Source organism: Urocitellus parryii, chromosome 11, assembly GCF_045843805.1.
Source record: "Urocitellus parryii isolate mUroPar1 chromosome 11, mUroPar1.hap1, whole genome shotgun sequence".
NCBI classification, from domain to species: domain Eukaryota; kingdom Metazoa; phylum Chordata; class Mammalia; order Rodentia; family Sciuridae; genus Urocitellus; species Urocitellus parryii.
This window is the reverse complement of record NC_135541.1, coordinates 120144216-120165217: the sequence shown is the minus strand read 5'-3', so window position 1 is coordinate 120165217 and position 21002 is coordinate 120144216. Positions and strand designations below refer to the sequence as shown.

Here is a 21002-nt window from a genome sequence, read left to right as displayed (position 1 = left end):
TCCCCGGGTCTGTCTCTCCTGGCCCCTCTCTCTTCGCAGCGATCCCTCCACGCAGGGTCCTCTAGGGTTCACCTGCGCCTGGCATTGCGCATCCCCCAGGTCCCGCAGTTCCCTTTCTGCTCTAGCCCCGCCCTCCGGACCCAGCGGGCCCCGCCCACCCGACTTTCCCTCCGCCGGCTCGGACCTGCGGCGCCCTCTGCCGGCCACACTGTGCTCTGCACTGCCCCCGCCGCTGGCCCGCCCGCCGCGCGCGGTTGTCCTGGAGAGGGACGCGAAGGCTCGGCCTCAACAGACGGGCGGACGCCGAACAGACCTCTGATTCAGGCATCCCCAGGCTGCGCCCCCAGGGTCTTGTATCTTCTTCCCGCCCCGACGAGGGTCGCAGAGGCGCCAGCATGTCCAGCGAGCCGAGCGCGCCGGGAGGCTCACCCAGGACCCCTCGTCCTGGGACCCAGAAGTCGTCCGGTTCGGCGACCAAGAAGGGGGAGCGCTCGGTCAAGGAGAAGCCGCCGGCCGTGCTGCCGCCGGTGTGCGAGGAGGAACCCAAAAACCCCGGTACGCTGGCGGCGGGGCTGGCGCTCTGAAAGTTGCACTCGTGGCTGGGTTGGCCGCGCTGGGCTCCGAGTCTCGGCTCGGGAGGTGGTCAGCGGAACCTGGTCTTGAAGATCCCACTCCAGGTCGGGATCTGACAAGAACAACAACATGGTGTAAGCCAGGAGCCTGGCGCACCCCTGCAGTTGCAGCGACTCGGGAAGGAGGGGGCTGGGGCTGGAGGACTGCAAGTTCAAGGTCAGCCTCTAACAACTTAGAGTTGTGTTGTTGGTAAAACAGAAAGTGGGGGATGTAGCCCAGTGGTAGAGAACCACTGGGTTCAATCCCCAGTACCCCTCCCCTACATCCTGGTGCCTCTGGGACCCTCTCGGGCGGGAAGAGGATACAAGACCCTCGGGCGCAGCCTGGGGATGCCCAAATCCCTCCTCACACGTCCTCTTTCTGCTGCAAGTGATAGAACCCCGACCCCAACTAATTAAGCACAAAAGGGAATTTATTGGAAGGCTCCTTGATACAATTTGACAGCTTTACTGTAAAAGAAGGACTTGCTGTCCCTGGGATGGAGGTAAAACAACTTGGGAAAGGCCTTGATGGTCTAACCTTGCCAGGTGCCATCTCCTTTTCAGAGCTAGTTGTGGGGTTGGGGAGGGGGGTATGAGAGCTGGAGAAGAAGCATATTCCAGAAAGGAACACAAGATAGGAGATAGGATAGGATCCCCTGGTTACATTAAACACACACACACACACACACACACACACACACACACACACGGCTGCTGTATGGAGAATAGAGCAGAAGGGGCAGCGAAGAGCTTCGGGGAGATGGGTTAGGAGACAGCCCGGTCCAGGAACAGGGGTAGTTGGGAGGCAGTAATGGTGGAGAGGAGTGGATGGGTTAGGCTTCTCGGGGTGGAAGTAATAATTTGGCCAAGGCCTGGATAGGGTGGGGAGTTAGGAACACAGCAACACGTTCAGGGTTCTGGACTGGGAGCTGGGTAAGGGGAGGTGCCACTCTTGGAGAAGGGACAGCTGGAAGGAAGGGGCATGCCAAGGAGGGCCCCCAAGGGGTGAAGTCATCGAGGCAGCTGGACACAGGGGTCTGCAGTGCTGAAGAGAGCTCAGGGCGGAGAAGCATCTTTGGGAGCTGCTAATGTCTCGGCATGGTTAAGCCGTGGGAAGTGAGAGAAGTAGAGAGGAAGGAGGGAGGATAACTAGAAGAGAGGACTCGGACACAGCCATATGTGGAGAAGGAGGAGCTGGTGCGGGATCCTGAACGGCTTTGACCCAGAGGTATGAGGGCATGGGGACCCTGGGTAGAGAAGCAAGCAGGTTACCACAATCGATCGGTCGCACCCTGTTGTGCTCTGGTGAGGGCAGATGTGAGGCTCAAATGGGGAGGGGTGCAATGGCTTATATAGGAAGGTATATAGGTTTAGAGAAAATCCTATCCAATAGCTTCTATTTTTCAAGAAGCTATAAGGCAAAGTCCTTATGGAGCATGAAGAAGGGATGTGGGAGGGGAGGAGGAGAGGAGTCATCATCACCATTGACTAAAGTGCATTTCTACCATCGCATGGTTGGTTTTTATCTTTTTCCTTTGGTGGGGGGGTGCTAGGGATTAAACCTAAGGTTTTGTCACATGCTAGGCAAGCAAGCTGTCTTCTACTGAGGTACATCCCCAGCCCTGTCACTTGAAATTCTATGGGAGAGCCCATGTAATCAGAATCTCTGGGGATGGGACCCAGGAAGCTGTTTTAACGGTCTGTCTACCCGGTGCTTTGTAAAAAGATTTAAGTTTGACGATCTCTGTTCTTGAGAAAGGGGTGTGTAATGAAGCAAAGGGTGCCCTCCGCCCAGGATTCAGCCTGGGCATGAAGAGAGGCTGTCTGAGGGGTCACCCCCACCTCCCTATGCCTTCTCTTGGCACTTGGTGACCTGGGCTGACATTGCCTGTGCCTGCGGACAAGGTGTCTCTCTCACCCCTTCTCCACTGAACCCAGGAGCCTCAAACTTCTCTGCATCACACCATCCCTCCACACCCTAGGGGCAGGCTACCTACTGCTCGGCTATAGGAGTCCCTCCAGGACACCTTTCACACCCTTTTGTCCCCTTGCTGTGAGCTCTTGCTTTCTCATCACTTCCTTTCAACTGTTCTCAGCATTGGTCTTCACAACAGGGCTTACTTTTAAAAACAGCTCTAAAGATGGGATCCCAGGTAGGGTGGGCTCCTGGCTTACCCCTCTAATCCCAGCCACTAGTCAGGCTGAGGCAGAAGGATGACAAGTTCTAGGTCAGCCTCAGCTTTCTTCAGCGTCCCTCCACCCCCTCCAGCAGCACCTGCTGCTACTGGCCTAGGTGGTGTTGCTGTGGGACTCCAGGTTGGTGGCACTGTGGTAGGGACATCTCTTCCATCTCCAAGAACGTCTTCCTGGATTATCCATTGGGAGAACTGAAAACAGCAGGTATCTCGTGGGGTCTCAGACACCTTAGGTTTGCAGAGCCCTCGGAATAGACAAGGTGGACATATCTGAATTAATGCAACCCAAGATTGTGTTAATATGTCTAAAGCCTTTAGAACAGCACTGAATGCTAGGAATGCTATACAGTGTTAAACAAGCATGCGGCGCTGCTAGACCTCCTTGTACATATAAGGGAGTGGATGGGGGACAGGATTTCACATAAAGCCTGGACTTATGTGAGTAGTGTCCAGAGCAGTCCCTGCAGGGAAGGGAAACAGGGTGGAGCCTAGGCTGTGGACACCCTGTGGAAGGTGGCACACCGCTCTCCCAGGGAAGCTCCTTGGCCCAGGGGGTGAGTGGAAGGAACCAGCACATAAAAGGTGTCTGGGGCCTGGCGCGGTGGCGCACGCCTGTAATCACAGCGGCGCGGGAGGCTGAGGCAGGAGGATTGCCAAGTTCACCACCGCAACTTAGCGAGGCCCTAAGCAACTTAGAGAGACCCTGTCTTTAAATATGTAAACAGGGCTGCGGATGTGGCTCAGGGGTTCAGTGATCCTGGGTCCAGTTCAATACAAAAACCAAACCAAAACCGCGGTCTCAGAGCGGCGCCACCCGGAGGCCCGAGGGCGTGGGAACCCGGGCATGGGGGCGGTCCCTGGAGGGGTCGAGGCTCTCTGCTGCCCTCTGACGGTGCGCGGTCACTGAAGCCTGAGGGCGGGCGCTCTACCCCTCCGCAGAGGAGTACCAGTGCACGGGGGTCCTGGAGACTGATTTCGCGGAGCTCTGCACGAGACTGGGCTACACAGACTTCCCCAAAGTTGTCACCCGCCCCCGCCCCCACCCGACCTTCACCGCCTCGGCCTCCATGTCAGAAAAACCCACCTCAGGTGAGTGGCGGTGGCGCCCAGAGGAGCCTGCCAGGGCTACCGTCCATCCCGAGCCTCCCATCGCACCGGGGCGGAAAGGCGCGGGCGCAGGTGGCGTGGGTGTCTGTGCACGCCCAGGGCAGGGGCTTGGCGTGGCGGGGAGCTGGCGGGGCGTCGCCCGTCTTCCAAGTCCCGGCAGAGCCTGGCCTGGCCAGAGAAACTGCGCCCCGGTCAGCGGTGCTCTTCACCCTCGCCGGTCCGTGGAGGGTATTGGTGCTGTCCCCTCCCTCCTCACCCTGCCTTCTAGACGACCAGCGACTGTCGGCGTCCTGCAGCCTCAACAGCGTGGAAAGCAAATACGTGTTCTTCCGGCCCACGATCCAGGTGGAGCTGGAGCTGGACGACAGCAAAGCGGTGAAGGAAATCTACATCCGCGGTGAGTCCGTCCCTGCGCGCCCGGTCCCTGCGCGCCCCGTCCCTGCGCGCCCCGCCCCGAGGCACCTTCCTCCTCTCTCTTCGCAGGTTGGAAGGTTGAGGACCGGATTCTGGGTATCTTCTCCAAATGTCTGCCCTCGCTCAGCCAGCTGCAGGCCATCAAGTGAGCGCACTGGGGACTTGGGGGGCCCTATGGAGACTGGGGCTCCTGGTGGCTTGGAAGAGAGGGCAGAGGGCTGCTGAAGTTCCCGAGGACTGTAGGAAACTGGGAGAGGACGACTGCAAGGAAGGGTGTGGTTGGAAGGACTGTGAGAAGGGGTTTCAGCAGGTGACCTCTAGCTGTTTCTGTTCTTCCTGCCCATTCAGCTTTTGGAAGGTGGGGCTGACCGATAATACCCTGACCACCTTCATCGCCCTCCTGCCTCTCTGTTCATCCACGCTCAGGTCAGCACTGGGGAGAGGCCGCCACGCCTGGGGAGTCTGGCTGGGTGGGCCACGATGGGGAGTCTGGGTGCAGAAGTGGCAAGTCCCAGCTCTGGTACGCCTCGGTGGCATCCCAGGGAAAGCAGGGCTCTGTCAGTGTGTGCTGGATCAGGAAACTCCCAACGGACAAGAAGTCCTGTTTCAGCCTACACCAGTATCCAAACAGCCCAAACTTTGGGCCTCACCCCCTTTCTGCCAGTCCTGCTACCCTCTACCCTTCCAAGCCATCTCTCTTGTTCCCTAGCCCACGATTAGTCTTCAGGAATAAATACTGCAGGGCAGTGTAGGGACTGTGCAGGGGGAGGGGTGGTGGGGGGTGGCAGGAAGAAGCCCACCCACCTTATGAGTGAGGGGCAGGAAGAGGTGGAAGGCTGCCTTCGAGGGTGATACTGAGCTGAACCCTGGAGGACTAGGTGCAAGCCAGGCCAGGCTTTAGGAAGGGACATTCTTGCACAGGAAGGCGCGGGAGTGAGGATGGGGTGGCAAGGGGTGAGGGTGTGGTGAGCTAGTGTGACTCCAGGTGTGGTTTGGTGTGCAAAGGAGAGCTCTCACTCTGCTGCTGGCCTCTTCAGAAGGCTTCCACAGCACCTTGACTTTTCTTGCTTCAAAGAACATTCCCTTCAGTGCTACATACACACAGAGCTGCCACGACTTCCTCTTGGGGATGGGATGGACATTCCTGTTGAGGACATGGACTATGTCTTCTTTTTTTTTATTTAAAATTTTTTTTTTTTTTTTTTTTAGAGAGAGAGAGAATTTTTTTAATATTTATTTTTTAGTTCTCGGACACAACATCTTTGTTGGTATGTGGTGCTGAGGATTGAACCCGGGGCCGCACGCATGCCAGGCGAGCGCGCTACCGCTTGAGCCACATCCCCAGCCCTTATTTAAAAATTTTATACATACACATATTTAGTTGTCGATGGACACAGTACCTTTTATTTATTTGTTTTTATGTGGTGCGGAGGATCGAACCCAGTGCCTCCCACTTGCTAGGCAAGTGCTCTACCACTGAGCCACAACCCCAGCCATTGGACTCTGTCTTCTTCAGTGGGGCTCCCAGCAGTCTTTGTGTAGCACATTGTGAACACACATTTCAGCTGGGCTGGGGATGTGGCTCAGTGGTTAAGCATCCCTGAGTTCAATTCTGGGTACAGAAAAGAAAAGAAAAGAAACATACATTTCATTCCATCATGGGAACTAGAAACACTTTAACTTCAAAGAAAGAACCATAGGAATTTATTATGCAAGGATAATTCATGCCAGCACAAAAATAATTAAAAAATGAATTCAGTTTTGGGGTTGGGTGGTGTCTCAGAGGTAGAGCACTTGCCTGGCAGGTGCGGGACCCCAGGTTCTATCCTCAGCACCACATAAAAGTAAATAAGTGAAATAGAGGTATTGGTCCAACTACAACTAAAAAATAAATATTAAAAAATGAGGGGCTGGGGATGTGGCTCAGCGGTAGCGCGCTCGCCCAGCGTGTGTGAGGCCCGGGTTCGATCCTCAGCACCACATACCAACAAAGATGTTGTGTCCGCCAAGAACTAAAAAATAAATATTAAAAAAAAAAAAACAAAAAAAATGAATCAGTTTATGAGAAAAGACAAGGGAGCCTACAAGACTTAGCAAAAATTACAGATCACAGCCAGGCATGGTGATGCATGTCTACACTCCCAGTGGATCAAGAGGCCGAGGCAGAGATTCACAAGTTTGAGGCCAACTTGGGCAACTTAGGGGTACCCTGTCTCAAAATTTTATTTTTTAAGGGCTGGGGATGTGGTTCAGTACTAAGGGGGGGAAATTACAGATCCTGGAAGAAAATGCTTAAATGGAGAAATTTCTGAGCATTGATTCAATTTTTTGTTGTGACTTAGGAAAAAGACCTCTGTTTTCTGAAAAGCTATTACCCTGTGTAGGGGTCATGTAACAAAGTAACCCCCCAATTTAGTGGCTTAAAATGATAAGAATTTATTATCTTAACAATGTCCCTGAGATCATCTTGGTGTAGATTCCTGGGTGCTTCTGGCTCAAGGTCTGTCTTGAGGTGGCAGTGGAGCTGTTGACTGGTTGTGGTCATTTCAAGGTGAGCTAGGCAGACAATCTACTCTCAAGCTCCTTGGTGTGACTGATTTCATTGGGCCTCTCCAGAGGCTGAGCGTCCTAATGGGAGAGCAGTTGGTGAGAGTGTCAGAGAGGACCCAAGATAGAAGCCACAATCGTTGTCACCTAAACTCAGAAGTGACATACCATCGCTTCTGTCATATTCTGTGCATTTTTAAGGGATTCACTGAGTCTGGTCATACTAAAGGGGAGAGCATTACATCCTTTGGCTCTGTTTCCTGATTGCTCTCTAGAGACCCCAACTTCCTGTCCACCCCCCTTCTTGCCTGGCCTCGATGGCACCTACTGGTTCTTGGGTCTCTCCCACCTTAGGAAAGTGTCTCTGGAGGGGAATCCGCTACCGAAGCAGTCATATCACAAGCTCATGGCGCCCGACAGCCCGTGAGGTTCCCTGCCCCATCCACGCCCCCAACTTTCTGTCCCTCATTCCAAGCCATCTTAGCCCCCACCTTTCCATGTCCTTCCAGCACCTCCCTCAGGAGTCCTCAGTCCCTGCTCCTTTGTCTTGATTCCCAAGAGCGCCCTTGGCACCCGTGTTTGCACCTCTCTGCTGCAGGATCGCCCACCTGTCTCTGCGGAACAACAACATCGACGACCACGGGGCGCAGCTGCTGGGCCAGGCGCTGTCCACGCTGCACAGCTGCAACCGGACCCTGGTCTCGCTCAACCTGGGCTTCAACCACATCGGGGACCAGGGCGCGGGCTTCCTGGCAGACGTGCGTGGGCTGCGGCGCGGGGGCTGCTCGGCGCGGGGTGGCGCCGCGGCTCACCAGCGCTCGGCCTCCGCAGGGGCTCCGGCTGAACCGCTCGCTGCTCTGGCTGTCCCTGGCTCACAACCGCATCCAGGACAAGGGCGCTCTGAAGCTGGCCGAGGTGGGGTTCTCGGTGGGTTGAGGCCGGGGAGGCCGACCCAAATCTTCCCGGAGGCCAGCGTCTGAGGGTGCCGGCCTCGTCCCAGGTCCTGCGTCCCTTCGAGCTGACACACACCGAGGTGGTGGAGCGCCGGCGCCTCCTGCTGGAGAAAGGGACGCAGGAGCGGTCGCGATCGGTGAGGAGCCCCCCAGCCCCAGAGCGATCTGAGAGCCCGCTTCCCGGCTGGGAGGACCTCCGCTCTCTGTCCTCCCTCCCTGCACTGTGAGGTTCCTTCTCTCCGAAGCTCAGCTCTAGGTGCACAGGTCTAACTAGTGTTCGCCAGGCCCCTGCCTGAGGGCTCCAAATGCAAACTTCTCTATGGGCAGAGTGTATGGGAAAGGATACTAGATTGACTGTCTGGGACCTGAATCTAGCTCAGCCACATACCAGTCTGCGACCTTGGACATGTTACTTACCTCCGTGCCTGTTTTCACATCTGTAAATGGGAATAACTGTGCCTATCTCCTAGGATTGGGAGCATTAAATGAGCTCATTCATGTAAAGCATTTGGAACCGGGCCTGGCACTTAGCTCAAGAAAAGCTAGACTCTGTTTCTCCCTCAGTATGGGATCCCTTACCTTGACCCCCAGCTCATCCCCACCCATACCTCTGCTCTTCTCACCCCAAACTCCTCAACCCAGGGGAAAGAACATCGGGGGAATGTTTCCAGCATTTAGGAAGAGAGGTGGGCGGTGGGTGGGGTGCTGTCTGCCCAGTGCTACCCAGGCTTGGGCTTCTCATCATTCCCTGTCGACCGCGGGCTCCAGTGCCTTCCTCTGCCCCTTTCCATTTGTCAACACAGCCCTCCTCCTCTCGACATGGGGACTTCAAATCAGAACGTGACAAGGCCCAGGCGCTGGGGATGACCTCTGTTGCGTTGATGGACAAGTCAGAAAAGATGCAGGCAATGAAAGCCCCGAAGGGCCTGAGCAAGAAGAAGGAGAAGCCAGGGGTAGGTGTGTCGGGGACAGGCGGCCGGGTGTTGGGGGGGACAGGGCAGGATGTGGGTGCTGTTCAGAGGGGTGGGAGGGAGAAGGCCCAGGGGGGCCTTTCAAGTTGCAGCACACCTGCTGTCCGTCTCCCTGGGAGATGGGACTTTCTCCTCTCCTCCTCTCCAGGAAGTGGTCAAGAAGGAGGAGAAGTCAGGGTCTGGACAGTCGCCCACACAAGGAGCCCCCAAGAAAGAAGACGCTGCCAAGTCAGGCAAGGGGAGTAAGTGTGAGACGCTCTCGGGCCCCTTCCCTGCGGGGAGGGCGCGCTGGGCTGGATGCGAGGGCACTTCTTGGCCTGGAGGTGTCTGCCAGGACTTGGTCTTGCCTCTCTCCCACTCTCCTTTTCCTTCTCACAGCAGGGTGATGTGGGGGGCTCCATGGCCCAGACATCATGACAGCTCATTTCTTTGGGGCTGGACCTTTGAGGACCTGTCCTCAGCAAAGGACTCTACCCACCTCAGGGGCCCCTTCCGGCTGTCATGATTGCACCCAAAGTTCTGATAGGGGGCCTCACTTGTTCCACCCTCTGGGGAGCGGGTGGTATCTGGGATCTGCTTTGTGCAGCCTCGCTCCTTCTCTGGCCCAGAGGTCACCATCCCTGAGCAGAAGCAAAGCAAGGGGAAAGGGACCAAGCTGGGGAGCAAGGAGAAGCGCAGCATTCTTCTGGAGTCCGAGGTGAGCTGCAGGAGAGGTGGGGTTGGGCTTTCCCGGGCTTCCGCCCCCAGCTCCTCCAGGAACGGGGTGTTCAGCCCCGTACTGTGGCAACAGCCACTTTCTCTTCAGACGTGGTCCTCTTCTCCCCCTTTCCACCATGGGCCTGCTCTCTGGGAATAACGGGCTCAGCGCTTCCCCTCTCCTCCCAACTTGGGCACCCCCCACCTTTCCTTGTCTGATAGTAGTCCACACCTTGGATCTGTCCTCCCAACGGAGGCTGCCTCCCTAAAGGCCACCCGCTCACCATCACCACCCCCACCATCAGCTTGCACGCTTGCGGAAGGAGCAAAATGTGTTCTCTCTGGCCCTCTCAGCAGCTCCCAGGGCACTTTCCAGTCATGACACTGCCCCGCCCCACCTCCGCACGGGCTCCTCCTCCAGACCCTCTCTGCTTTGCCCCTGGGTCTTCCCTCTCAACTTGGATCAGCCTGCTCCCTGCTTCAGGATCATCATGGGCTGCCGAGTTAGCACCTCCCAGTTCTTCTGTCAGCTGCCTGAGGGTCTCTTCCTCAGACTCCCTCAACACCGCTCTATACTGTCTAGGCAGGGAAGGACCGGGTCACCTTTAGGATTCTTCCCTGGCACCAAGACAAGCTCTTACAGAAGAGGTAGTGAGACTTTGGTTTCTGCGGAGTCTTGGGCTGGCCCTGTTCCTCACCAGGTGTTATATACCTTCACGCGTCAGCTCACCAGCCACCTCTTGTAGGAGGCTGTTCCTGGCCCCCGAGACTGGTCTAAATGCCCCACCTCTTGGCTCCCATGGCACTCCAAGCTTACCTGTGTTAATTGCTCTGCTCTACTGCATTCCAATTTCACTCTCTGGCTCCCAACACTATAAAGCTTCTGGAGGATATATTTATCTTTGTGTCCCCAGCACCAAGGACAGAGCCTGGACTTTTTTGTGGTGCTGGGGATTGAACCCAGGGCCTTGTGCATGTGAAGCCAGCACTCTACCAACTGAGCTACATTCCCAGCCCTCAAAACATATATGTTGAATGAATGAATGAATGGCCTGTTGACCAGCTCCCCTCTCCTCTGCTGCAATTAGTATCTACTTTAGCAGCTGGTTGCTGAAACTACTGAGATGATCAACCCTCTCCTGGAGCCCGTCGAGCACCGGGATGGGAAGGTTTTCATGCCTGGGAACAAGGTCCTTTTGCACCTCAACCTCCTCCGTATGTTTGCCGACCTCCCCTGCCCCATGCTGTGGGGTTGGCTGCCTGGGTACCTGTGCTTGCTCCCTGGGGGTGCACCTGGTTCTCCCACAGTTGGGCATCGAGTCTCGCATGGGCCAGGGAGGGAGAGGAAGTGCTGGGTCAGGGAGGAGGCTGAGGATATTGAGAGGCAGATGGAGGGAAGGGGGTGCAAAGGGTGGAGGGAATTCAGACAAGGAATAAGGGGGGGCTGGGCTCAGGGAAAGGTGGTCTTAGGGTGAGTCTGGGGATGAACAGTGGAGGAGCCGGGCTGTGGAGGCGGGTGGTGTAAGAGGCACAGTCTGTACTTTCCACCAGGAAACCGCATCACAGAGGTGGGGCTGGAGGCCTTCCTGGCCACAGTGCAGTACCAGGTGCAGTTCAAGTCCAAGAGCATGTCCAAGGGCCCAGTGGGGCTGCTGTGGCTGTCTCTGGCGGTAAGTCCCTGTCCCTGTCTTGTGCCATTGTTGCAGGCAGCTTCTCCCTCCTGATTCCTGATCCAAGGAAGATCTGCAGTCCCCATTTTTTTTTTTTTAAATCACAACATAACTTCTGACCCTCCCTGCTGCGCTTTGGTACAGGGGATTGAACCCAGGGCTCCTTTACCACTGGGCGACACCCCCAGTTCTGAGAATTAACTAGTCCCAGAGGACTAATTTTCATTCTTGTCAGCTGTCACTCTCCCTTTTCCTCTCCTAGAAAAACTGCTTTGACCCACAGTGTCCCACGTATACTACGATCCAGGAGCTGATGCTGCCGAGAGACCCCATCAAGACCAAGATCAGGGAGGAGGAGGTCGTGGCTTTCCCTACCTAGCCCTGTTCCGCAGTCTTCCCCGAGCCTCGGCCACAGAAGCACCTCCTGGCCCTGTGTGGACTGACCTCTCCAGGGGAGACCTGGGCCCAATAACAAAGTCTACTGCTGTACTTTTCTTTGACATTGTCAACTTTGTTCTAGAAATACTCAGAATACTTGAACTCGGAGAGTCTGTTCATATTACAAGGCCAGAGATGGCAGAAGAGTAATGGTTTGAATGAGTCTGCAGTTCTGCTGGGGATATCTCAGTCCCTCTGACATCAGGCAGCCAGGGAGTCCCTCCTCTGGCTCCTGGGGGCTAGGTTTTGCCCAGGCAGCCCGCTCTCTCTCCAGCGTTCCCAGAAGAGATGTGCTTTGCTAGGAGCTGCATTCAGCCTCTGGTGTCGGAGGCAAGGACTTAGGCTTGGTGACGGACGTCATCCGTGGGAGAGGGAGGAGCAGACAGGCGGGGAGGAACTGAACAGGCCAGGCCCCTAGCATACTCCCTCCTGCTTTTCCTACCTGACCGGCTCCGTGTTTGGTTTGGAAGAGGCCAGGGCCCAGTTTAAGAAAGTGCGAAGTCTTGGACAAGCCACCTGGGAGAGATTGCTAAGTATATCAACACCTACACAGTGAAGGTTGGGCACTAAACACGGTAGTCAGCAACTGAAACCAGAGACACCAGGCAGCTGTGGGGGTCCTGGCATGGGCCAACCTTGTCCTGGAGTGCCACCTCCACTGAGAATAAATGTGCCCAGAGCACAGGACTGGCTTCTGGGGAGCCTCCCGAGAAGGTACAGAGGTCACACGCCTGCCTCACCTGAGCAGCCTGCACCTGCTCCACATCCCTCACTACTTTGCCTCTACTCACCCTCAATTGCCGTCCCACCTGGTGTGTGGCCTTGGCTTTCACAGGGCCCTGCGAGCGCCTGCATCCCTCTTGCTCTGTTGGCCCCCACTGCCTGTCTCCAGGAATAACCTGCCATTTCTTTGAACTCCCACACAGAGCACCTTACCATACGCGATGCTGATCGGCCAGGCCAGCTTCTCTTTACCCCTGCCCAAGGCCTCTGAAGTTCAAGGACCTCTTTCAGCCCTTATCTTTATCTCCACACTTTATTGTTAGTGATGGTTAGTCCTGGTGACGTGGCTGTCGATGGGAGGTGGGGGGAGCTGGCCAGGCCTGAGATGAGATTCCTGCTGTTGAATGAGGGTGGCTCACTGGGTCCCTGGGGTCCCCTGCACCTTTGTATGTGTAAACTGAGCTGTGATTGTTTTTGGTACTGGGAGATGAAAGCAGGGGTGCTCTACCACTGAGACAGGGTATGAGTTGCCCGGGCTGGTCTTGAACTTGTGATCCTCCTGCTTCAGCCTCCGGAGTTGCTGGGATCACAGGCACGTGCCACAGTGCCCAGCTGAGTTTAGCATGTTTTTGCACTTTTTTTTTTTTTCCCAATTAGTAGATGGACACAGTACCTGTATTTACTGTTTATGTGGTGCTGAGGATGGAACCCAGGGCCCCACACGTGCCAGCTGAGTGCGGTACCACTGAGCCACAACCCAGCCCCAGGTTTTTGCGTTTTTGTGTGTGCAGGAACTATAACTTACTTTGCCCAGCCTCTGTTCAGGGAGCAGGCATCTGCAGCTCCGGGAGAAAACATGGTAAGGCCTGGATGTGGAGGTTTCAGGGCGAGGGGGGCTGCCTCAGTTCCCTCCCCGCATTCCTGGCCAGCCTCAAGGGAGCCTTTTAGGGTAGTAGTTCGAAGAATCACACACACCACAATTGAAGAATATTTAACTTTTCTTAAAAAAAAAAATCTTAACCATGAAAGGAAGAAAATAAGAGTATACATTATCTTAACAGCAAAACAGTCATTTCCATATCTATATTTTATATATTATATATATATTTATATATATATATTTATATATATATATATATGTATATATACACCTAGCACAGTGTGTATATTCTATTCAGTGGGATGTGGAGTGAGGACATGGGCCAGTGCTGCAGTGGCCCCTGGGATGGTCCTGGATTAATTCAGGGTCTCCAGTATTCAAATCCCCAGCCCTTCTCCTGGGGTCCGTTTTCAGCTCCGTACCTGCTACAGGGTTTTCTACAGAGGGAGGCTGGGGATGAGCTGTAGGAAGCAGGGGGAGCTCAGCACCAGGCTGGAGGAGGGGCTCTGGAGCTAAGTGGGGCTGGAGCCGGGAGACCTTCTTGTCCTTGGGGGACAGTGGCGTGTGGTCTGGTTTAGCTCTGCTTTCAGCCCTGACCCTGGTTGCTGACCAGAGATGCCAGTGAAGCCCCCCTTCCCTTAGCAGTCCCTCTATAACCACCTCCAGCCCTCCAGGGACAGAAACAACAAGGTCAAGTTATTTACAATAGCAAAGATGCACATACAATACATACATATTTATAAGAAACCAAAGTGACAAAGAGGAGGGGTAGGCGCCCTGCTCACTGGGGGGCCTGTGGAGAGGGGAGGGAGAAAGTGCATTCATACAGCAGCCTCCTCCCCTCCTCTCACCCATACTCTGAGCGGGGGTCTTTCAGAAGCGGTCAGCATGCTCAGGAGACAAAGGCCTCGGAGGGGTGGGCTAAAGGGAGGGAAAAGACACTGGAACTTGACTCCGTTCTGAGCAGACCAAGCAACATGCAGCACCCCCCCCCCCCCTGGCCTCGGCTGATCTGGTTCCTTGATGGCCTTTTCCACAGGAGGCTGGAGGGCTACAGTCCAGGTGATGTGTCTGTGGTGCTATCGTCCAGTGGGGCGTCAAAGCCTGTAGGGGATGGTGAGGGTGAGGAGCTGGCCAGGCCTGAGGTGCCCACCTCTGTGCTTTGCCCACCTGCTTCCTCAGGTTCACCCTTCTGGGCCCTCCACCATGACAAAGCTCTCTTCTCCACAGTCTTGGCTTCTTGTCCGGCCTGAACAGGGGTATCTACCGAGCCCCACTTTGCCACGCCCAAAGCCTCTAGGTCAGGCCGTCGGGGCTTGGCTTTCTTGAGTTGGGACGTCTCTCTGGCCCACCTGCTCGGTTCTGAACCATCTGATGAGAGCACGAGGCTTCAGTTCTGGTTCCCACCTTTAGGGGAACTTCTGTGGGCCTCTCTAAAAAAAGCCCTTTCTGAAACTGAGGGGATGAGTGGGTTACACTCAAGGGGGAACAGGACCCCTGCAAACACCTCTCCCACTCCCTGGCCATTTCCTCCTGAGCTGCTGGGCCCCTCCCTCATGGTAGATCCGAGGCAGGAACTGGCTTCACTCACCATCCTCAGGGCAGGACCCTGGTTCGTGGCTGTTCTGGGAGTCGGAGGCCAGGGCTTCCTTGGCTGGAGGTGAGAGGGAGCTGTCTGTCCACCTGGCTGCCTCTGTGTGGAAACTGCCCACAGGTGTGGTGCCACCAGATGACTCTCCTCCCAGGGACTTCAGCAGCTCTCTGTGGGCCAGTTCCATGTCCTGGAAGAGTTTCAGGGGCAAGATCTGCTAGAGTCCTTCTACTCATAAGGCTGCTGGGGGAAGAAGGTGTCACACTGTCTAATCCAGGCTGGGCCCTGGGGATGGGACTGTGATTTAAGGATGTGGCTGGGTGGACTGAGGCCAGGAAGACACAGACCTCATTCCTAGGGAAGGCGTCCCTCACCTTGAGCCTGTTGAGCTTGTGGGTGAGCTGCTCAATGGTGCGGAAGATCCTGCCCACGTCCCTGAGGGCCAGGCTAGGGGGAGAGCGGCTAGAGCGTCTTTGGTCTCCACTGCTTCCCTGCACCTGGGGCTGAGGCTGTGTCTGCAGGCCAGGGTGGCGATCAGGCTGGGAGGGGCTTGTGGGCACCCCCGAAGAGTCAGTGCTGGAGTCCAGGGGTCCTGCTGGCATGCTGACATAAAAACAGTTCCCTGTTCCCACAGCAAGAGAAAGAGATTAGGAGGCACACAGACACATCTAAGCCACCCTCCCGCTCCGTTTCCCATGCCGACAGGCAGAACGTGGCCCCCACACTGCCTGTAAAACCCCTCTCTGGATGGTGATTTTGCTCAGGCTGGCCACATGCCAGGAGAAGGAGCTCAGTGGTGAACTAAAGGGAGAGGGGCAAGGCCACAATTTCTTTTGGAAAACGCGAAGAGCTCCCATCCCCTCTTGAAGGGAAGGGGAAGATGGTGGTTTTAGATTCTTTTGAAGGGGAGCAGGCAGGGATCTTTTTCACCCTGTCTCAGCTTAAGCTCTGGGGATGAACTTCAACACTGCCCCTGTCCCGTACCTCACCACGTGGGCACCTCGACCCATCCGAGGTCAGAGGCAGCCAGAGGAAGAGGGCAGAGGGTCCCTGAAGGCAGCAGGATGGGTAAGCACTGAAGAACCTGGGAGGCTGAGTAGCCTGTTCCCACAGTGGCATGTGGGGGCTGGGTGGGGCTGTTTGGAGTGCCAGGGCCCTGGGCACTCAGACTTCCTGCCTCGTATCTCAAAAGTCTAGGTGTCAAGCCCAAGGTCTGAAAGGGGGCTGGACACCTCTGGGCGAGTGGTTTCTGAGAGACTTGATGGTGTGGGATCTATTCCTTGTTTCGGAGCCCACACGCTGCTATCTGCCCATTCCAGACAGTCGAGTGAGTGTGTAGGGCAGCGTGTGTTGGGTGGGGTCTGATACCCAAGGTCCAGCTCTGCCCACAGTCCCCTGCTCCAGCCTGGCCTGGCTGTGGCTCAAGGAGAAGGTGATTGATTACCCGTAGCCTGTGATGCGCCTTCCACTTCGGGTGGCTCAGGCTTGGACTGGCCACTCTCTGGTAGTGCAGGGACAACCTTGCTGCCTGCCACCTCAGCTGCACCGCCACCACCACCACCACCACCAGAGACAGGAAAGACCAAAACACAAGAACAGGGAAGGGAGAGCAGGAGGAGAGGGAAGAAGTGGGGGTGGCAGAAAACAAGAAAGGGGAAGAACAAAGTGAACACAAGATCACCCACAACCCGTCCCAGGAGGCTGCGGAGGACTTTCCACCACTTCACCAAGAGGAAGAAGGAAGGTCAGTTCCCAGAAACCCAGGAGAGGCAGGAGCAGGAGGTGGAGTGGGCATGGAGGGGGCAGGAGGCCCTGTGGGTGACAGACCTCACTTGTCTTCCTGCCACATGTCCCAGTTCAGCCTCCTCTTTCTGGCCGCTGGCTGTCTCGCCTTGACCTCCCAGACCTGGCCTCAGCCCCCTGCAGCTAGCCTCGTCCCACAGCCGTCCATGGGCCGCCCTCCCCACCACCTTATTTACTTGGCCACAGCCCCTTGCTCTCCGAGGTCTTCCCAGCTTGTCTTGAAGTCCCTCTACTCCTAGCTGTTCTCACCACCGCTATCTGGAGTGAGTGGCTGGCTGCAAAAACATCTGCCCTTGTCTTCCCGAGTCTAAGGCTCTTGGGAAGAAGGCTCATTATCCTTCCTTAGGAGTGGAAGGTGGGTGAAGAACGGGAACTTTATTGGTAGTTGACTGGTGCCAGGCAGTACGAAATGTCCTCACAGATTACAGAACAGAGTTCAGAGATGATTGGCATTTTGTCTGAGGTCATGCAGACATTAAATGGCAGAGCTAGTGCTTTGGACCTGAGCTGTCCGACTCCAGGGACTTCATATCCTCTCTGTCCTTCCCCCTGGACCCATACCAGCTTCTGATCACACAGTACCCAGGGAACAACAGGGAAAGGAAGCAGCTGCGTGAGACTTGCCACTTCCCCAGCAAAAGGGGGTTGCCTGTCTCCCATGGACCCACTCACGTATTTTACCTTTTCTTACAACTTTGTAACTTCCTGCTGCCTCTGTGCCTGGAGCCTCTTCAGGTGGACTCCTATCCAGCTCAGGAGACTCCCAGATGCCAGAGTTTCTGGTCCTTGGGGGCAGGTGTGCCAGAGAACAGAGCGCTGTGTCTTTTTGCTCTGCCTGGGCCCCTTCTGGCCCCGGAAGCTGGGTATTGTCTCCATCATGCCCAGCAGGAGCCTGTCCTGGGGAGCCTGGGTCCCAGGGGTGAGAGGTGATGCTGATGACAGAAGGGGTAGGCGTCAGGTCATCTTCGGGCTCCCCAACAGCTGGAGTGTCCACAGTGTGTCCTGGCAGCAGGCTCCACAGGATCAGGCGCCGCAGGTTCTCCACTGGAGGGAAAACAGGGTGATGGCTCCCCAGGCAGGGCCACGCACGCACACCAGCAGTGGGGGCAGGTGCAGAGCAGGTGCAGCACTGCCGCTCCCCCTGCTCCCACCAGCACAGCGGCAGGGGAAGCTGGCGGGTTCCAGCCAACCAGCCAATGTCTCTGCCTCTCTCTCCTCAAGCACAACCAGGTGGAGTGAGTGTGTAGGGCCCTGAGCAGGTGGAGAGTGAAGTTCACATGGGCCATGCTATTTGGGGACCCAGGAGCTGATCGCAGCAGGGTCCTAAGGCACTCACCATCTTCCAAGGCTGAATCAGCAAGTCCTTCTATGAACAGAGGGCCTGGGAGGGACAGCTGGATGGGGTCCCTTTTCCTTCCATCCAGGGAGGCAGGAAGGTGAGGCATGGCACCCGGCTCCTCTTCCTCTGTACTGCTCTCCTGCTCGGGATCCTCTGGTGGCCTAGGCTCCTTCCCCTGGACTCTCTGCTGGGATCCAGTGCCTGTTTTGGACGAGAGGGTGATGTCAGGCAGAGTAAAAGAGAGGGAAAAGATGGGGTGAGCCCACAGCCAGCTGTGGCTCCAAAGGGCTGGGCACACTGACTGATAGGTTCCACGGAAGTTGACCTAGCCCCTTCTATGGCCGGCCACTGTCCTAGGTCCTGGGCATACATCACCAGACAGAACAAAGACCTCTGCCTGGGGTTGGGAGGGTCACAGAATAACTAAGTGAATAAGTAAATTACATAGTCTGCTAGAAGGTGATGACCACACACAGCCAGTGCAGGGCTCCCATCAGCAGTGCCACAGTTTAAACTGCACAGTGACAGGAGATATCACTAGCTGTATGGAGGGTGGGAGTGAGGAGGAAGAACGTTCTAAGCAGAAGGAAACAGAAAAGGGATACAGCCAGGGAGCCAAGATTTTTCTCCAAACCCAAGATCCTTTGTTATTTCACATACAAACTTTCAATAAGAAATCTGAGAACTGCCCACCTCATCCTGTCCCAGTAATTATCCCTTAACTGTTTGTGCCCCCACCCTGTCCCGCATCCTAATGCTTCCTGTTCTCCACATGCCACCTGCTCTCCAGCAGCAATCCCTGGCTAAAGCCCAAGGGCCCTTGGACCTGACCACACTGCTCCTCTCTTCCTCTGCTACTAGCCCTGTCACCAGGGGAGGAGGAGTCTGGGCAAGTGAGCTAGTGCACACCGTCTTCAGTCTGTTGGTCTGTCCACCTTCCTCTCCCATACTCCCCCTACTCCCCCCCCCCCCGTTTCTTCTTTATTCATTTTATCAAAACTTTATATATATATATATATATGGTTCTGATGGACTCTCCCGTCACCCCACCACCCCACCCGACCCACACCTATGAAAAAAGGACAGAACTGGACTCCGACAAGACAATCCAGGGCCTCACCTCCAGGGAGCTCCTCGGATTCTGGCTCGCTATGGAACACTTCTGAATCATCCAGTACTACCCTGAGGGAAGAACCGGACCAAGGTGAGCACAGGACTACCTTCCATCAATTCTGGTTGATGCTGACATGTCATGAATCCCACCCTGGACTCCCCAGTTAGAAGGCACAACAAAGGAGTAGAGTCTGAGAAGGGAGTTGCTGGGCTTCATCTGTTGGACATCGGTCTGGACAGGCTGGCAACCTGGACAGGGGGTGGATACTGGCCCAGTTTTTCGGGTGCCCCCATCTACACCCTGAATTCTACTCCAGGTGAAGTTTCCATTATAGCCAGGTGAGTGGCTGTGGGGGAGAGGAGGCGGGCAGAAGAGAGAGGCGGGCAGAAGAGAGGCGGGCCACTCTCCACTGCTGGGGCTTGTTTCCCTGCAGGCACTTCCTTGCTGAGACTGGCCACCCCAGGTGAAGGGCTTGGAAGCGGCAGGAAACAGACAGCTTGGAGTAGGGAGGGCAGCGGTGCCTAGAGGGCTAAGCACTGCACCTGCAGGGGGCCGGTGGCTCCTGAGGGCCCCGGGGTGGGGGATGGGTGGGCGTTGGGGCAGCTCCAGGGTGCCTGGTGGCGTTCCGCACGGCCTCTTCTAAGAGCTCCATCCATCTGTTGCTCGGCAGGAACAGAGAGGACTGGTGGTGAGAACAAGGCCAGGCGCACGCCTTGTCCCCTGAAGATCCCACTGCTCCAAAGCTTCAAAGCCCTCTCCACTCCCTGATCCCGGGACCTGCTGCCTGGTGGACACCCACTTCCCCGCAGACTGGTTCTCTTGGGTTCATATGACTTGCAGCCACCAATGACTGGATACCAAGCTTCTGTAGAGCCCTGTGCTAAGCACTCTGTGTCTACTTTCTCTCTCAAAATAACTCTAACGGGTGTCATTATCCGCATTCTACAAAAACCTCAAAGTTGAGAAGCTGTCTGACTCAACCTGTCTCCTTCCACCGTGCCATGTCACCTCTGACAGCCACTGTTTGGGGGGCAGGGCGAGTGGATGGTCTGGTGGAAGGACACGACTGGTGACAGTACGGGAATAATGACTCACAACTTGTCTGCACTGTCCTGCCTCCCTCTTCCCTTCCCAGCTCCCGATTCAGGGACTGCTCTGGGGCCCAGACCTGGCCACTGTCCACCATCTGCATACACACCACCCTGGTCCCTAAAGGATGGCAGTTACATGCCCCCCCCCCCCATCAATCCTCACGTGTTCTTGTCTGATGACGTCAACGCGACCAGCTCATAGATCTGAGGAGGGCCCAGTTCGGAGGTGCAGATGATGAAGAAGGCCCGTTTATCTGTGTGAGGAAAGGAAGGTGGAAGGGTCTGTAATGGGGAAGGGGAGAGCAGATGTGACTGCACCTGGGCCAGGTGACAGCAGGTAGACATGGAAACTCTGGCCCACAACATGGATGAGTAATGCAGCAAGACACAGAACTGGGTCCTCAGAACCACTCGGGGCCCACCAATAAAAGTGACAGAGCAATTCTGGGACCCCTAATGTTGTCTTTCATGGCTGCCCCATTGCCCTCTGCTCTAAAAACAGTGAGGGTTGACTTGTACAGAGCTTAGGGTTTACAGAACCTTTTCATAACCAGCAGCCCTTTATTTTTTTGGTGTTGGGCATTGAATCCAGGGGCTCTCGACCCAGTCCTTTTTATTTTGAATAGGGTCTCATTAAGTGGCTCAGGACTCAAACTTGTGATCCTCCTGCCTCAGTCTTCCGAGTAACTGGATTACAGGCGTGTGCCACTGCACCAGGCTCCAGTAGCCCTTTTGATCCCCTGGAGAGGTCAGGTAGGTGTCACTCCCAGGTTACAGATAAAGGTGAGCCAGAGCATGTGGCTGCCTACTCCTGTTCCCAAGCCTTTCCTCATGTACACCGTACTCCTTGCTATTT

General features: G+C 55.8%; 2 protein-coding genes across 10 annotated transcripts in view; one reads left to right on the top strand and one right to left on the bottom strand.

Annotated features, from left to right (window-relative positions):
- The first annotated feature begins 395 nt into the window (after nt 1–395).
- On the top strand, nt 396–11546 carry Lrrc71 (leucine rich repeat containing 71). Its single transcript, XM_026404905.2, has 15 exons — nt 396–555; nt 3749–3898; nt 4185–4313; nt 4400–4475; nt 4679–4756; nt 7232–7300; nt 7476–7635; nt 7709–7792; nt 7878–7967; nt 8634–8783; nt 8950–9043; nt 9410–9498; nt 10601–10712; nt 11049–11167; nt 11430–11546. The coding sequence occupies exons 1-15, from the start codon at nt 396–398 to the stop codon at nt 11544–11546; spliced, it is 1677 nt and encodes a 558-aa protein (XP_026260690.1).
- Nucleotides 11547–13385: 1839 nt separating this feature from the next.
- Arhgef11 (Rho guanine nucleotide exchange factor 11) overlaps nt 13386–21002 on the bottom strand; it is a 113518-nt gene continuing 105901 nt past the window's right edge. For all 9 annotated transcript variants that reach the window (XM_077791044.1, XM_077791045.1, XM_077791047.1 and 6 more), the window contains 9 exons: nt 20310–20400; nt 19598–19711; nt 19062–19123; nt 17939–18142; nt 17284–17646; nt 16244–16339; nt 15174–15421; nt 14800–14989; nt 13386–14312 (listed from right to left, as the gene is read on the bottom strand). In XM_077791044.1, coding sequence (XP_077647170.1) covers nt 14260–14312; nt 14800–14989; nt 15174–15421; nt 16244–16339; nt 17284–17646; nt 17939–18142; nt 19062–19123; nt 19598–19711; nt 20310–20400 — 1421 coding nt within the window. In that variant the 3' untranslated portion in view covers nt 13386–14259. The remainder of the gene's footprint in view (nt 14313–14799; nt 14990–15173; nt 15422–16243; nt 16340–17283; nt 17647–17938; nt 18143–19061; nt 19124–19597; nt 19712–20309; nt 20401–21002) is intronic.

Coding starts and splice junctions, on each gene's coding strand:
- Lrrc71 (XM_026404905.2), top strand. CDS start 396: ATGTCCAGCGAGCCGAGCGCGCCGGGAGGCTCACCCAGGACCCCTCGT. Junction 4,314..4,399: donor GAAGGAAATCTACATCCGCG/GTGAGTCCGTCC, acceptor CTCTCTTCGCAG/GTTGGAAGGTTGAGGACCGG. Junction 4,476..4,678: donor AGCCAGCTGCAGGCCATCAA/GTGAGCGCACTG, acceptor CTGCCCATTCAG/CTTTTGGAAGGTGGGGCTGA.